At 38.1% G+C, this 17,983-nt stretch overlaps 2 protein-coding genes across 8 annotated transcripts in view; both read left to right on the top strand.

Moving 5' to 3' along the window:
- Positions 1 to 7,235: 7,235 nt before the first annotated feature.
- On the top strand, positions 7,236 to 11,627 carry LOC149001609 (curculin-like (mannose-binding) lectin family protein / PAN domain-containing protein). Its single transcript, XM_089138281.1, has one exon. The coding sequence runs from the start codon at positions 8,300 to 8,302 to the stop codon at positions 10,613 to 10,615; it is 2,316 nt and encodes a 771-aa protein (XP_088994407.1). The 5' UTR covers positions 7,236 to 8,299; the 3' UTR covers positions 10,616 to 11,627.
- A 642-nt stretch (positions 11,628 to 12,269) lies between these two features.
- The window catches only part of LOC149001608 (folate-sensitive fragile site protein), a 35,029-nt gene continuing 29,315 nt past the window's right edge, over positions 12,270 to 17,983 (top strand). For 4 of the 7 annotated variants that reach the window (XR_016170431.1, XM_089138864.1, XM_089138863.1 and 1 more), the window contains exons 1-2: positions 12,272 to 12,416; positions 12,500 to 12,567. Coding sequence is in view for 6 of the 7 variants with exons in the window: in XM_089138864.1 (XP_088994990.1) it covers positions 12,361 to 12,416; positions 12,500 to 12,567 (124 nt within the window). In the remaining variant the exon portion in view is untranslated. Of the gene's footprint in view, positions 12,417 to 12,499; positions 12,568 to 17,983 lie in introns of all 7 variants that reach the window. The other 3 variants (XM_089138866.1, XM_089138867.1, XM_089138865.1) reach the window with 3 other exon arrangements.

Here is a 17,983-nt window from a genome sequence, read left to right as displayed (position 1 = left end):
TTCATTCTCCAGGTCTGATTTGTTCTAATAAACCTCCACTAGATATTTAAATTATTTACTGTTGCTCTGTATGTGTGGTACTGGGGTGGGAATTGATATAGTTTGCTGGCTGAGAGCCTGCTAGGCTGAAACTTTGGGCCTTGAACTAACAATAGGAGGTGACTGAAACCCCAGAACCTTAGTCCCCATCACTACACTGCTCTGAAGAATTGAATGCATAACCAGACCTGGTTTCTAAACCACCATTGACATCTGTTTCAGCTAGATATTGTCAACATATTCCAAGAGGCATAGGGGTTTAGGAACCTGATCCTACAGTTTCATTATTTGGAAGCTTGAGAATAGAGTTGTATTGATTTTCATCCTGATTCAAGCACAACTGGTTACCGTTCCTGTTATAATGCCGAAAATGCCAGATTCTCTCCTTTATACTTGATGGCAACTCCTTATAGAATCATTCAAAAAGGCTTTGTTTTTGAATTTATTCTATTTCATCCCTTAACCATGATTTTAATCCCAATAAATCCTGTGATGCTGTACCGCAGACCCACGCCTAGAAGAAAGTTCAGAGAAATAGGGCCAAGAAATCATTACCTAAATAGGCCCTATACTTAGCTAAAAATTTGGTAATTTCTTGGTCTAACTTAAGTTAGGGTATTAAGGTCTTTCTGTAAAATTAGTTTTGCTTGGGGTAATTTTAGGCTCTATGCAAGAATGGATGGAATTAGTTGTTTATAGAATTCCTTTTAAAAAGGAAGGTTGTTGTTTTAAAGTTCCTTAAAAAATGGCGTTCCAGTAGGTAGGATTACTTGGATCTATTTCCTTTTTGGCCAGGAGTTTGTCAGCAGATGGTTGGTTACGATTCTAATTCTATTTCAAGTAGGCAAGTGAAAGTTTATCTTACTGGCCTGCTGAGACATGCGAGTTCTATCTTGTCTAGAAGAGTGAAAGTTTATAGTTGTGTTCTATTTGGTTTAGAAGAGTGAAAGATTATCAATGTAAGTGCTTTGATTAGCTTTAAAAGTCCTTTTCAAATACATGCTTTACTTTGGACGTATGCATATCCTAGTACATTGAAAATCAGCTAACCCACCTTTGCATCCTTTATGGATTTGTTGTGGGAAGGTGGTGAAAGAAGTTGGTATTGATTGATTAAGATTGGACTTTTTCGAAGTGAGTTGATTGGGATCTTGTGGTGTTGGTGCCCCGATTCTTTTGCAAAGGAGCATATTCTTCAGATATTTTTCCTAGTTGTTAGGGATGGAATAATGGGGAATCTTATAGGACCAACAGCACTCTCATTCCGGTTTGTTGTGATTTTTTTTTCCCCCCCCGGGGGGGGCCCCTCTTTACCGCCTTCGGGCTTTGAAAAAGGCTTCGTACCATCAATCATATATAGATGGATTGAGTGACTCGCCTCGTGTGCGGGGGGCGGCCAAATGCCTCCTGGCCCCCGGCTGGCGCCGAGGACTGCTTTCCCTCCGGCCCCGCGTTGGTGGGACTGTCCTTAACCTGCTTTGGGGGCTTATTCATGGGCTCATGATGTTAGATCCAAGCATGACAAAGAAGAGGACCAAAACATTGTGTGCATAACTGTTCACGTCAACAGTGCTGTTTGCTCATAGCCCTTGCTTGGAGGAGGAAGTCCAAGGAACACTTGAGGTTCGTTTGGCCCCACTGAAGATAGCAAGAGAAGGGAGATTGTGTTGCTGATTTAGTTGGTTCCTACTAGCTTGAATTTGTAGTTTTCTACTTTCTTTTGTAGTATCCATGTTTGTTTAGAAAGTTGGAACCTGTAATAGCCCTACGTGCTTCTGTTCTGGTTTGCTGTCTTCCATGGAGGTGGGATACCGACATAACTTTTTGTTCCTTGATCATCTTCTCCTATTTCTGTTTTTCCCTCCACTGCATCTCCTGGGTTTATCTGCTGGTTTATTTATCAGAATTTATTTTCAGTTCATAACTGAGATCTCTTTTTGATATCTAAGGATCAGAGTCTGCTATGAAAATTTTAATATGTTATTCTGCACCCAGACAATTTCTACCAATCCTAGTTTGGGGTGTATCAGAATGTAAGTTCGAAGGTTGCAATAGTTTTCTCCTCACTTCCTAGTTTGCTGTTTCTTAAGCTTCCATTTAATGTTGCTCTCTGTTTTGGATGAGTCAAGGTTTTAGGCACATATTCAAGCTTCAAAACTCTCTGTTGGTGAGATTACTAGATGTTATTGATTCTGTATTCTGTTCTCTGCTATGCTGAAATATTTGTTCTTTTGGGAGTTTTGATCAGTTTCTGCCCACTCTTCCTATATTAGGATGGCATAAGGTGATTCTGGTATCGCTCAATCTTAGGTCTTTCTTGAGATTACATCCTTTGATTCAACTATTTCGAGAATGCATGTGGGTCGGATGCCCAGGCTTTCTTTGCAAGCTGCGATTGAAAGATGGTTGGATTGGCTAATGCAGATCTGTTCAGATTGGGATCAGTTAGGATCAATTAAATCTCGGTTGTGTGACTAACACCGTTAGTATTAGTTAGAGTTTAAAAATATTATGTATGACATAAGTATGACAAATTTGGTAAAGATTTATGGTTAGGAGAGGAGAAAGTCACAACGGTAAAGGCAGAAACAAATCGAGTAGGTTTGTTGTTCTTTTTAAATATTTATTTAATTTGCTTATATGAACGCTTGTTGCTAAAACTGAACTTTAGAGAGAATACAGATTACCTCATAGCTGACATCATGAGCCTTAGAGAGGGTCTGGTAAGTGAGCTTCTTAACAAGAGAGAATTGAAAGAAGGGGAAAATTGTAGGAGACAGGGAAAGAAAAGTCACGAGCACACACTCTCTAAGAACAAAACACTCAACATTGATTTGAGCCTAAGGACGTCAGGAGTTAAATGTTTGTTTGATTTGGGTTTTGGTTCCATCATGTTGGAGTCTTGCGCCTCTCACCCACATTGCCTCTCTCTGGCTTTGAGAAACATAGTGCTGGCTCTGTTTTGAGGCAGAAAGAACCCGGCGGTCTCTTGCCTCTGTCTTTCCGCCTCTTCTTATTCTTCTCCCTCGTTCTCCTTTTCTCCGCCGTCCTTCCTCTCTTCTCCCCAGATTTATTTTTTCTCTGTTTTTCTTCAATCGAAGGGTTTTGCTGTTTGTTGTTTCTTCTTCTTTCTCTATCTCTAATTTGTGTTGTTAGTTTGATTGTTTTGGTTTGGTTTGTTGTGAAGGACATATGCATCAATCTGTTTCGGTTTTAGATTAGAAGGAAATTGCAGGTTTTGACTATGTTAGTGGTCACAGATCCGGCTATTCAGATCTTTGACTATCCATTTGCCAGATTTAGATGTTTGTCTCTCAGGATTGGAAGTTTTGATGCTGCGAGCCTTTGCTGCCGCATCATCCAGCCATCAATCTAGCAAAGGTTAAGGCACTGATGCTGAAGCACTTTCCAATTCGCTCTTCTCACGAAGTCAATCGATAGAACTTCCTTGCACGTGTATTTCTCTGCCCCTATGGCTTGTTATCTCCCGCCTTTGTGGCGTGTTATCTCTGCGCCCCTACGGTGTGTTCTCTCTCTGCCTTGTGGTATTAGTCTCTTCCTTTGCAACGTGTTTTTGCTTATTTGGACGCTTGTAGTGGTGGACGCCTGTTTTGCATTTTTTGAGCTTATTAGTTGTTGCTGTATTTATAATTTCATATAAGGTTTTATTGGGATTGACCCATACCTTAATCCGGACGACCCTTTCTATTGCATGTATGATAATTTGGTCAATTTCTTTCCTTGGTGTTAGATTCCTGTTCGAATCTTGTAGTTGCATACATGATACAACTATCTTTCTGTCTTTTTTCTTTTCTTTTTTTTCGTGTGCTTTTTTTTTATATATACATTTTTTTTTTAATGTATTTCTTAATTTCTTTGAAGTTTTTTGGATGAAGTTTTGGGGGGTAAAGAAGTCTTTCTTTCTACTTAAAAAAAATAAAAAAATCCATAATGTTAGAGTTGTTTTATCTAGGAAATGCTTAGGCTACATGCCAAGAAAAATAAATAATTTGCTAGGAAAATCATGCTAGTGCAGTGTGAGATTTGTCCATTTCCCTCCTCAAAATTTTCTACTTTTTCTTCTTTCCTTCACGCCCAAACATAGCATTAGAAGATGATGACTGTGTTGACTACACCTTGGATTCCCTCGTTCTTATCAAACTGGATTCCATGATGATGAAGTAACTCCACTAAAAATAGGTCGGATAATGTTATCAAAGATTCCAAACAGGCCTCTCTGAGCTGTCCATCCTTGTTAGGATATCTTTTAATTAAAAATAATTTTGATTTTGAAAAATCAAAATAACCATCATTGAAATGCAATGATCATACACTGATGATTACACAATATCCCCCTACTTGATAGGTATCATTATTTAGTCTTAGCTTTGGTAAGCACAAAGCATATCTTAGTGGGATTGCTTTCATCTATTTGATCATCCAATACATTTTCATAATCCGCATGTTATTTCTCTCATTGATCAGGGTGTTTTCTTCAGTGAGACTTGAATGAATGCACAATACGTTAGTTTTGATCTCGACAGTTGGCAGCACAATGTTAAAGGCGCAGCACTGAAGTTGAATAGATTTTCTTTTAATGTCAAATGTGACAAACGAGCTTTCGGCTACTATGAACTCATAATCTTAGGGCCTGTTTGGTTACATGAGTCTGGAGATTTCAAATATCTAGAGATTTCAAATCTGTGGAGTCATAATTTATAAAATTAAATGTTTGGTTGTGGAATGAAATATGTGGATTCATCCTAAAAAACTATTTGATCGACGTGATTTTTGTGAATGTGCAAATGTATAGCTTTTTTGAAATCTCTGGATATCACCCGTTACCCATAAATCTACAGATTTACGTTTTTAGTGTAAAAAGTTGAATCTCTAGATTTTATGAATTTAGAGATTTTTACAACCAAACGGGTACAATTCTCAGATTCATAAATCCAGAGATTTGAAATCTCTAGATTCATGTAACCAAACAGGCCCTTAAATCATGAGATGATTTAATTTGTGGGTCTATTATAGGGTTGATTTGAATTTTCTTTACTCATTTCACACCTTCTATTCATTAGTATTTTACAATTCATTGACACAAGCACTTTGAGTCCATCTATTGTCAGATGGACTGTAAGACAAAATTTTAGATGAAATGTACATCTGAAGAGGATATGGACTCTTATAGGGTCATTCCTGTTCTCCCATATGGGTAATTGTAAATGCTCGAATTCTTTACCTTGATTTGTGATTCTCCCACATCTCTCCACACCTATTAAGGGATATATTTTTGAATTTTCATAAGAAATCCGAAGTAAATTTTCAATGGACCCCCCCCTCTTATATGTGATAAACAAAGGTGAGAGAGCACAAATCTCCATCTATCAAATTCAATATGTAAGGCTATAAAACCTAGAATTTGAAATGCATTTGGCCTTCAAGAATCCTATAATTAATCCGCATGCCCAAAAACAGAGAAATTCATAGGATGAATCAACAATTTTGGAGTTAATTGAAATAAAAATTATTGATAGCTTGTACCATGATTTGTGATTCCTCCAACCTTGTTCTGTGTGATTAGGTAGAAGTTTAAGGAAAAAGAGTGTATGATTTGGTAATAACCTTTTGAACTGCTTAATTTTAAATTAAGGTATTGGTTGACAAATTTAACATACGTGAACGAAAGGTAACTGGAGCACTTTAAAATATCAAGGATGGAGGGAGGGTAAAAGTTAACTTTAGGAAGGAAATCAAAGACAAAATTCAAGGAAAGGAATTCTAGTAAATATCTACTATGTTCTTTTCAATAATGAAATAATGAAGAAAGAATCCTACCTTGTTGTGTGCATATAATGGCTTTCACACTTAGACATATGCTTCTTCTTCTCCTTTCTTTCTTTCTTTCCCCTTTTTTGAAGACCTTGCAAGAGCCCTCTTACAAACACTTGGGTTGTATTTGCTCATTGTATGAAGCCTAAATTACATGTTCACCTATAATTTTAGGTGAATTTTTGTCCATTAGTCCTAAGTGACATCTTATCCAGTTCTTTGGCGGATTTGAAAATGTTGCACGTATTAAGATTGAATTACTCCAGTTATCAATTTCTTAAATTGCTTTACAGATGCATTTGGTCAATTTTGCAATGATGCAGATCCACGAGGCATTCCGCTAATCATTCTTGAAAGGGAAATGTTAAGGTCTCTTGTCTAATTTGAAGTGAAATCCATAACCCAAATAGGATTAGGGTCTACTTGGCAAAAAAGTTAGCTTGTCACCGACAAATAACTATTCTATCCTCGTAAATACAATTTTTTTTGTTTCTATCGGTGGCTTTTGGAATTGAGGTTCGCTCTGTGGATCTCGACTAATCCTCAGAAGATAATATACATAAATGAGGTGGGTGACGGAGCGATAACTATTTTTTATATACGTCTCTAAGTCTAAGGAAATTCAAACTGCCGACCTCATATTATGAAGTGTTGGATTTACCAATTGAGCTAACCCTTGAGGTTAGGCAATCATTCTTAGTAGTTGGATAAATTATTTGTAGGATTCTTGTTTGATTTCTAATTATTGACCTCTTCCTTAGAGCTAACCTTTTAATAATAAACCATAGGGTGACAGACTACAATGGGATTTGTTGTTTTCCATATTGGATACAATATTTGTTCCCATAAAAATATTGGCTTCACCTATGCTCACTTTTTTTCTATATTTTCTATAAATTTCTCAGTATCCAAACAGAATCCTACTCTAATTAAAAGAAAGTACGACAGTGTTTGGTGGTACAATGCGATGAGTGGTCCTTGGATTTCAAATATATTTTTGTCATCTTTTAGCCTCTAACTTTTTATCTGCTCCATGCAAAGCAGCTACTGTTACGCACTCATGCGTGGACATTCACATGTGCAACCCATTTTCCTATTAAATTATGGAAAACAGATTCCTTTCCCAGGAAAATCCATTTGTCCGTTGTGAGTCGCGTGACACCATTCTGACTCGGACTCAGTACCTGCACTTAGACTTTACACACGTGAGACGCAGACGTCGCTTTTCAGTGGCATTTTCGTTATTCTTGTAGAAAGCAAGGGTATTATGTTTTATTGACAAAGACATTTTGACTGTTGTCAGGGAATCTCTTCCTAACCCATCTTTCTTTTTTCTATTCTCACCAGTTACAATTCGTCAATTCTTCAATTCTTCTGGGTTCTAATGATTTCTGATCAAAGAGAGCTTTAATGGCGTTTCGCGGTACTCTTCTTTACTGTAATTTCTTGACTTTCCGGTGACATTGCCGGAAATAGTAGCCTCCGCCTACCCATTTGTCTGAAAGGCTGAGAGACAGCATTGAAGTCTGTAATCTACTTTTTGACTTTTGGTTCTTCACCTCCACGAGCAACCACTAACGATGTTCTCTTTATGCGTAGCACTTCCCCATGGCTCTTCAATTTAGGTTCTTGTTTCCTGGCAAATTCTTCTGTTGCTACGTTTCATCCAATGCGGCTGTTCTTTGACGTTGGGGTTTGATTTCAAGATAGTCTCTTGCTTTTTCTCTGGGTTTACCTACTTCGGAGTCTGCCGTAGTTCTAAAATTTTCTCATTCGAGTTATCCATTTCAAAACTTAGATTGGATTTTCGATTTTATAGTGGTTTAAGTATTCTCGAAATTTCTCTTCTTGGTATGTTTGAATTTTCTTTGTTCAGAAATATATCTTCTTTGCATCTTTTATCTCTTGATAGTGATCTTTGCTGGCGAAATGCGGATACCGCTGGCCTAGTTGGGTCCCAGTTGGTATAAAAATTCTATTTTGATTTTATTTTCTTTCAAAATTTTGTCAGATTTCTTCCTGGGTTGAAGGTTGTTGGAGTTCATCTCATCTAAACCCAAATTTTCATTTCGTTTGGTGCTGAAATTTGTTTCTTTATCTCCCATTCGTGTCAAATCCTGAATCTAAGAGCTCCTGCTGCGTCACCTGTTTTCCTCCCTTCGAGTATTTTTCCAGACAGACGGGGCGGTTCTTCCCTCCTCCAGCCGAAGCTTGAGCTTCTGGAAGTCCAGGTTTTGACTATCGCTTTTGAGGATTTTTGGTATTAACAAATGCATAGCTTCCATGGGCAGTTGAATTGTTTATGTTTTTAATCCCTCACCAAAGCCACCACACCTGCAAACAGGTCAGCTGTTTCCTCTATATCTTTGACTTGCCCGGTTGATGTTGTAACATTGGTTACCATTGTCTGTGTCTCTGAGGAAGAGAGATGCTTGAACGAGAGAAGATTGTGTTTAATTTGCCTCTACTTGTCTGTTTTGGTCTCTGGTTTCTACTTTCGTTGGTTGTTTCTTCAGAAATTCCTCTTGGTTCTAAAGTATCTGTTGCATCAAATAACCATTGGGTCTCTTCAAATGGGGATTTCGCATTTGGGTTCTTCAACAGCTCTGATCAGCCTAACCAGCATAGTGCGGGGATCGTATTCAATTCAGACTCTATTCCTGTGAGCAAACGAACCTTTGTTTGGGTGGCAGCTGCTGGTGTTTCCGTTGGCGGCAATTCCTATCTTGAGCTTACACAAGCTGGAGATCTGGTTCTGTTTGATTCGTTGACAGGAATGACTATCTGGACCAGCAACACTAGCCATTCTGCTGTTGCTTCAGCAGCTTTGCTTGACAATGGGAACCTTATTCTTCATAACAGAGACAAACAGGTCGTTTGGCAAAGCTTCAAGACTCCATCTGATACCCTTCTTCCTGGCCAGAATTTCTCCATCTCCGAAACTCTCAGAGCTGCAAGCAAGAATTCCATCTCCAGTTACTATAGTCTTTCCATGAATTCCTCAGGTTATCTACGGCTCAGGTGGGAAAGCGATGTCGTGTACTGGACTAGTGGAAGTGAAAATTCATCTACAGGGCGCAATAGAGTTTCTCTCACCTCCAATGGTGCCCTGCAACTTCTCGACCAAAGATACAGACCCATCTGGACAGTTTTTGGTGCAGACCATAACGATTCCTCGGTGAGTTTTCGATTTCTCAGGTTAGATGTAGATGGGAATCTTAGAATGTATTCATGGGTTGAAGCTTCCAGGTCATGGCGCCCAGTATGGCAAGCAATACCTAATCAATGTGATGTTTTCGCCACCTGCGGCCTCTGTGGCATCTGTGTCTTCACCGAGGCTGGATCCACTATCTGCAAATGCCCATATGGATTAAACAATGATTCCAATTCGAAATGCCTAGCACCATCTAAGCCTAAGTGTGTAAATGGCAACACCATGATCAAGCTTGAACACACTACCCTCTATGGACTCTACCCTCCCAATGATTCAGTCACCTTCACCAATTTGGATCAATGCAAAACCTCATGTTTGAATGATTCTCTTTGCACATCTGTGACAGTAGCAAACGATGGTACAGCCCGATGCATAGCAAAGCAAACCATTTACATCTCAGGCTACTCATATCCCTCCCTGAGATCCGTTTCCTTTGTCAAGAAGTGTTCAGATGAAGACCCCATAGCTGTGTTGCCCAGAAATGCTCCAACATCCTCCCCTTCATCTCCAGAGTCTTCTAAGCTCAAAAGGTCTTCTGTTTACTGCATTCCTTGTCTGATCGGAGCAGCAGCTGGCACGGTAGGTGCCTTTGTGATAATTCAGATTGGGATTGGTGTCTACATCTTCATCAGAAGAAGAGCTATCAAAAAAGGCTCTGCTGTAGCTTACAAGAGTCCTCATTCACATGGTTTGGTAGTCTTTTCTTATACTGAGATCAAGGATCTCACAGGGAACTTCAAAAGTCGAATTGGGTCTAAAACGTTTAAGGGTTTCCTTTCTGACAGTAGACCAGTTGCTATCAAGGATATGAGGGCTACCATTACAGAGAAACAGTTCAGGTGTGTGGTTTCAGTTATAGGCAGCATTCACCACAGAAACCTGGTGAAGCTTGAAGGTTTCTGTTGTGAGTCAGGGCACAAATACTTGGTCTATGAATTTGCTAAGAATGGTTCTGTTGGGAAATGGTTGGAAGAAGCAAATCCTAGCAGTAGGCTAACATGGAGTAAGAGAATGGAGATATGTTTCGGAGTGGCTAAGGCCATGGCCTACTTGCACACAGGGTGTAGGGAATTTGTGAGCCATGGAAATCTGAACTGGGATTATGTGGTTTTGGATGAAGAATTGGCAGCAAAGGTGACTGAATTTGGACTAGAGAGGCTATGTAGCAGCTCTAAAGCTAGTGCTGGGGCAGCAGGAGATATCGGGAGCTTTGGGGAGATGGTGCTGGTGATGGTGACTGGTTGTCGAGGGGCCGAGAATGTCTGTGAGTGGGTATACAAGGAGTGGGCAGAGGGAAGGGCACAGAGAGTAGTAGACAGTAAGATTGTAGATGGAGTAGATGAGAATGAGTTAGAGCGTGCTTTGAGAATTGCATTTTGGTGTCTACAAGGTGATGAGAGGCTGAGGCCTTCAATGGAGGAGGTGGTGATGGTGCTGGATGGCTCATCACCTGTCGATCCTCCACCGCCTCCTTTCATATGCCGCCAGCCAGTGGAAGAAGATGACTTAGAATCTGACCTTGAAACATAATATCTGGAGGAAGTTTAACTTTTGGTTTTGTTTACTGTTGGAGACTAACCCATCTCAGATACTTGTAGATTCATGTCACTCTTTTCTTTTAAACTGTTAAGCTGAAGGGCAATCGATGTTAGAACTAAAAAGGAGACCAGATTTTGAAACCCAAATGATGGGAACATTAGAGGTTTCGATTTTGCTTACACCTCAGTTGCTTCCAGATTCAAGTGAGTCAGGCTTTATTTCAAGCTTGTTGCCTGAAATGCATTTGAGCTTAGAAGAAGTCCTAAACTCTGTCATATCTTGAAACCCAAACCTGGGGAAGTTGAGAAGATTTTGGTTTGCTTAATGTGAATTCAAGCCCTGTGCAGGCTGTAAATTAAAACCTTGGTCTCTTCAAGATTAAAGTCTCCAAAAGAGGAAACTGAGGTTAATTATGGCAGGTGATTCTGAAGAAATGATGTGGGTCTCTGCAAGCAATACCCACTGATGCCTTTGTATTCTTTGTATTCATTCTTTGATTCTGTAAGGTGTTGTCTCAGTCTATGTTTAAATGAAACTAACCAATCACCATGGGTTGTATTTTCTTCTTCTTTCTTCCTCACGTCTCTGTTATTAGTTTGTTGGGTTGGTTGTGAAGGCGACCCTATGGTCAAACATTTAGACAAACTAGTGTTGACTGATCTGATCTAGATTGTTTTTCTAGTCTATATATATGAGCGGCCATCATCAAATTTTGGTACAAACCCACATTGAGAGGTAAGGAACATTCCACGGCGTTGTAATTTGTTTTGGTAGAATTTTCTAGTCATCCAGTTGAAGGCAAAAGAAAGTGCTTCTCTGTGTAACCTCTTGTGTATAATGGTTCAATTCTCTCTCCCTCTTTTTTTTATCCTTAAAATATTAGTCAAAGTGATTGTAAGTTGGTCAAATTGTGACTGGATTGATGATGATGGAAAAAAAAATATAAAAAAATCATACTATATTTTGTAATCCTCTTATTTAGTTACTCTCTTAATACAAGCTCTTTATTCCGAAAAAAAAAATAAAAAAATCATTCATATAGGTGTCAATTCTAGGTTTGAAATTTTCTTACGGCTTATTTGGTTACATGAATCCAAGGATTTGAAATGAAATGAGATTTTAAATCTATACATTTCAAATATACAGATTCAACTGTTTGATTAGCCTCAAATCTATTGAGTTTATAGAGTTCCGTTGAGTTACTCCACATGAATCCGCAAATTTCATCAATTTTATACTTAAAGTGGAATTCATGGATTTCACCCAATACCCAATAATGGCTCAATTCATGTTTTTAGGGAAAATAGTGAAATCTTTGAATTTAATGAATATATTGATGTTTTACAACCAAACAGGTATAAGTATTCGATTCATGAATCTTCCTAGATTCTGACAACCAAACAGGCCCTAAGGACATGAGTGTTTTTGATGCATTTTTACCTTATCAGTGTCTGATTGATAAATTGAATAACTCCATTGGCGGAATTAAGTTTAGGGAACCCAAGGGTGTCTTTGAAAATTTCCCTATAAAAATTTCAAAATCGAATCAGTTTTCAATTTGGTCGGTTCACGCTAGTAGGCGCTCCCTCAGGTCGAACCAAAATCGAACCGATCGAATACATTTGCGACGGAGTCAAATATGCCAACTCTTCAAGAATTCTGAACTTGGCAACCCTCATGAGTTCCTAGCGTTGTTCTTCTCTGGGACAAAACGCTAAGTAGCTCGAAGAGTAATTATGGCGTCGTTCGGGTCTCTGAAGTCCACAATATTCGAGAAGGAAGAGAGAAAGCAGTAAGCCTTCAAAAATGACATTTGATTCCTGAGACTGGTAATTATTTTTTCAGCAAAAGTCACCTGATAACTTGTTTCCGCAGACAGTATCAATCTCACATTCGAGGACTCAACGCATACGATCGTCACAAGAAATTTTTGAAGGATTACGGTAATGTTACCTTCATTTAGATCTTTTTTTCTTGCTTTTCTTCGGATGCTTTTCTCCGTTTTAATTTTCTATTATTATTCCTTAGGGTTCGTTTTCACTATAAGTGAGACTTTTTTCATTCCTCACTTTAGATGATTAGATTTGCTTTTCTAAGTTTGTGTTCTAGGTTAATGGTCAGCGGTACCATTTGGTGTTTAGTAATGTTCCGTAGATAATATCATGATGGGTCTAGAGTTTAAACCTCCTCTTTTTATTTGGGAGGATGGCTGCAATGACTTGGAGCACTGATGGTGTTCTGCCTGATCAATTGATACCAATGCAAAGTCACATTTAATATTTCATTGTTTGGGCAGTCTCAATGTGTAATTTACATTTCTATCATGGTGTTGGCCCTTTCGGAAGGAACGCATTTGAGTGGGTATTGTTTGATACGATAAACAGTGCTAATGACCTTCTTGGTACTACTTCCCCTCTTGCTTGAAACTTTATTTGAATTCTAGATAAAAGCTCCTCAGCCAGGCAGAGTGCTCTGGAGAAGGTCAACATGAGTCTCCGTTGCACAGTTACTCTGGCTTGTGTTATTGTCTTCCAGCTTCATGCTTTTTCACCTGTTCCAAGTGCTAAAACTGAGGTTCTTTTTTTTTCTTTTTTTCTTTTTCTTTGGGAGGGGGGGGGGGGGGGACTGTATATGATGGACATGATGGAAATATGCAGATAGTGAGCTTTCTATTTGTTCAATCCTAGTGTCCTAAAACAAATGGATGGTGAACAATCTCCTCTACCAAAGATAGGAGGGGGCTACACACATCCTCACATTTACAGTTAAATAAATTAGTCTGTTGTACTTACGCTGCTTTGTTGAATTTAATACTAGCATCTAATGATACTGTTACAAAATCATAGTTTTTGTCTACGATCAAAGAAGATTAAGAAGAGAAGAAGACAATCAGTAGAAGGGAGCAAGAAGGAGAAGAGAAGGGGGAAGGGACTAGACGTAAGAGAGAGAAAATATTGGGAAGAAATTCATGGTTCTGGTTAGCTCTAAAACCTTTAGACATGCTATCATATTTAGAAGGGTAAATGATATCCATAATAACTGATGTTTTAAGAAATCGCAGTTAACATTCCCAGCATTTAGTATATGATGTTTGGCATACCTAAATTAAGATAAGAAGAAGCGGTTATCTAGATTACTAATTTTTTTCTTTTTCATCTGAGATTCATTTTAGGGAAAAACTTGTTTTTACTCAAGATTTGCGAAAAAACTTAATTAAAGGTAAAAATGGAAATTAAAAATAGAAATTTAGGGAAGGGTGGCCTCGTACACAATAAGAGTAAAACGGAAATAGGAAAAAAATAAATTAATTAACCGGTTAATCTTATCTTGATGTAGGTAATTAGGTATCCCAAGCATCAAATATGAAACTTTGAGAATGTTTAATCTCTTAAATGGTCAGGGATAGTAGGATGTCATTCACCCTATTTATAGTAAAAGATTTGAGTACTACAAGAAAGATTGTAGGCACCATCATCCTTTGGTAGACAACACAACATTCTTTTAAAGATAGACGGTAACTAATAGCAAGAACCACAGAGCTGATTGGAAGGCAAAGATCCATGTAGCCAACCCAGTTTAGTTGGGACAAGTTTTCTTGTTGCTATTGTCGTTGTTGCGCTTGCAAGAGCCACAGTTTATAAACAAGGACCAGAGCATATATATCTCCTATGCTTCAACTTGGAATGACAGGGACAATAATCTCCACAGCCAAACTATTGTAGAAGCCGATGACCTTTGGATAACATAATTACATAAGAAATCCTCCTTTACTTGCACCACTTTCTAAATATATCAGTCACCATCAGTATCAACACAGAAATATGTGAAGAAGAATCTAGTTAATAATTTAAGCAGCGAGAATGTTATGAACAGCCCATAAAACAGTAGCAATACTGGACAAAATCAACACTGCAGGACAAAAATCGTCAAATAGAAAAATCTCAGAAAAGCAACAGTGGAAGATGGGCAATGATTGCTGCATGCAAAAAATTTTGAAATTTTTAACTAGAAGAATTTCAGACAAAACAGTATGAAAAAGTATTCAACAGACAGATAAGAAATATTCGATAAGAAGAAATCCATAATAATAAATCTCCATAAAGAAGATAACATATAATACTATATAAAGACAGTTAATAAATCTCCAAATGAGGGACAAACAATTGTATTCACGAGTAAGACAGGCAAAATCTCCATAGGAAGACAGGTAGATAATGCAACAGGAAGAAATCCTTCTTCCGGCATTATCATATTGTCCCCTTCATGAATAGCAAAACGAGTGAACAAATAATTCAGGGTACAAAAACAAAAGACGAATTTGTGCGGTCCCAATAGTGCTGCAACAACCTATACCAACTCAAATAAGCCATTCCATATTAAAGGATAATGAACACCAGTAAAACCAGCAGATGAAGATAAATATGAGGCCAAATCCAATTGCAGAGAAGAAACAAAAAAATTATGATGAAAAATAATTGACATCAGATGATATTAGAAGTCTCGTAGGATATCACAGACGGGAAGTTGATCATATTGTACTTTCGCAGCCTTGCAAACAGTAGAAGGTATCCACAATGTTTGGTAGAAATTTAATGGCAAATCAGAAAAGAGGACTGACCAGTAACTATAATCAACAATTAGTAGAATAACAAGTGTAGACCAAGGAATAAACACTTCCTCAACAGCTACAGAACATGTATAGACAATGAAACTGCAATCCAGCAACTACCACATCAAGAAGACCTCCAAAATGGTAGCATTATAGAGAAGAATCATGATATCTTGACAATCAGGACTCTGGTGAAGCTAAACATCTAGTCGAGTGCCAATGGACAAAATGACTTGTAAGTCCTGAATTTGCAGGAAAAATCAAGTGTGACATGCTTTCCTAGAGTATTTAGAATGAATACCAACAACTACTATTGAACCTTTATGATGATCAGGTCACATAATTTAAAAGAATACTCCAATCCTTGTCTGTATTGGACAGTTCTGCTCCGACCATGCAGTAAAGTTAAGTTCTTAAAAACAATCAGTGAATACAAACTTGTCTCCAACTCAAAGGATCATCCAGGCAGTGAAGCAAGAAAACAATTTTAAGGGCACAGATCTGATCAGTAACCGTTGCAACACTAAATGCATTATCAAAATCCTTCAATAACAGTAGCAAATTGTAGATGAAAACACAAATCCAGACCACAGGAGCCAGAGAGCAAGACAACACTGGATAAGATGCTCCTGTATCATAATCAGCAGTTGTGGTAGGAGGTAGAATAAGAGATGATCAATCTCATTGCCGAAGTGGCAGCACTATTAGTAGTATGAACTGAGAAAACCAGTGAAGAAAACACTCACAAATAGCAGCAGGAAGGTTTGAAAGTTGCAAAGCATCATGTACAGGACAATAATAGTTAGGGTGGATCGAAGGCTTAGAGTATTGGTATAACGTAGTCTATTGGAAAGGTGAATTTAAGAGATCTATTGTGTCATACTGGAGAGACGAAATATTTGTTAAAGATAAGCAAGGAAATGCTTAGGATACATGTAAAAACAGTTTTAAAGCATAAAACACTGTGAATAATAAAACTTTATAATGTATAACGAGGAGAACAAAGTATGGAGAGACATGTGCAATCAATTGATTATGTATAGAGGATGAGGTTTTGTACATGCCCTAACCCAAAAAAATGAAAGAAAAAAGAATTCCTTTTTGGTTTGAGGAAGATTTCAGGTTTAGATGCACAAATCAGTGTAAAGTTGATATAAAAGTTTTGTTCGATGCAACAATTTAGGTTGTGTTTTTCACTAATCTGGTGAGCCATTACAAAAAATGACCTTAAAAATCACCATGTGAGCTAAAAAATTCAAAATTTTTATAGGAAACTGATTAGTGGAAATGTGGTTTTGATTTTGATTGCAGAGGTTTAATTCCCAAGTGATGACAAATCAATACTACTATCTCTAGTACAATGAAAGAATTAGGTAGCGCCAGCCCACCAACTTCTAAGAGTTGACAAAGAAACAACTGCCATCTCAGTAGGCAAAAGATAGTGGCCGTCTTCAAAGACATTCCATCGAAACTCTTATGATCTAATTACATTAATAATTTTTTGCTTTTATTGTTGTTTCACTCACAATGCTGATTCTTGGTATCACCTCCATTTTTTCTATGAAGTCCTATAGTAACATGTCGTACACGTGTATATTTCATGCTTTTGATCTAATATGACATCCTAACAGAACCATACAATCTTAGATGGGATGATGCATATTCATCACCAAATTGGGCTTCTTTGTTTGGGAATAATACTTGGGTTGGGTTGTATGCATGTCTGCCTTTGATCCTGTGGGTTTTTGAGGTAATTGGCCACATTTATGGACCTAAATTATGGATGGTTATGTATACTTTCTAGATGCAGTAAATGGAACTGGTTTTTCTGGTTTGAACCAGTGGTTCAGTTTAAGCTGTTTTGGAATATTCCCTTTTAGTCGTCTTTTTATTCTCCACACCTCCACAAATTTGGAAGAAAGATACAGCCTAGGCTTTTGGTCGTATTATAAATAAAGGAATTCAGTGGAGGGGTCATTCTTGTCTCTGAATCTTGAAAACTGTCTTTGCAAGCTGCTGTCTGCAACGTTCACTTCATCGAGACTTTTTTCTTGTGTTTGATCAAGGTCAGCAGGGTGTTCTTTGAAGATCTGCTTCAAGTCCAACGTCATGATTCAATCTTTCTTCAAGTTCTCTGCCAAACAAGCTGCTGCTGAGAAGAACCTGAAATAGCAGTGCGTCTGGTCGATCCCAACCCTAACCCTTCTTCACCTTAATCACAAAACCAGCCAAAGCATAGCGTACTAACCATTTCCTTACATCATCCTGTTTTCTCAAATTCTTCACCAGACCCATTCAACCATCAAAGCCTGCCCATATTTCAAGAAATACTATAGCACCCTATTGGCTAACTCAATCCGGAGCCTGCCTCCATCCTGTCACTAAAACCCTGACAAATGACACTCTCAATTACTATCCCAAAACCCTAACTTTTGCTTAGAACATTCCAGCCATCAGAAATTCACCCTAAAGTGATTGGGTGCCTTGTTCTCCCCTTGGGAACATTTTATGCAAACCGTGTCACATTGTAAACCCTATGTTCCCAGACATTTCACCTGTCTAGAACACAACCCTAACTCTACTTCTGCTGCCAATCAGTTCCAGTGCTACTTAATTGACAGACCATCCTACTTTCATCTGACACAACCCTGTTATCACTTTTAATGCTAAAATTGCTTTGACATATCCAAACCTACCTGTTCATATCAGATGCTGGCTATTGGCTTCTAATTTGCTTCCAATCTGGAACT

This window comes from Hakea prostrata, chromosome 10, assembly GCF_041222555.1.
Source record: "Hakea prostrata isolate BN-2017 chromosome 10, UWA_Hpros_2, whole genome shotgun sequence".
In the NCBI taxonomy this organism is placed as follows: domain Eukaryota; kingdom Viridiplantae; phylum Streptophyta; class Magnoliopsida; order Proteales; family Proteaceae; genus Hakea; species Hakea prostrata.
This window is presented reverse-complemented; position numbering and strand designations above follow the sequence as displayed.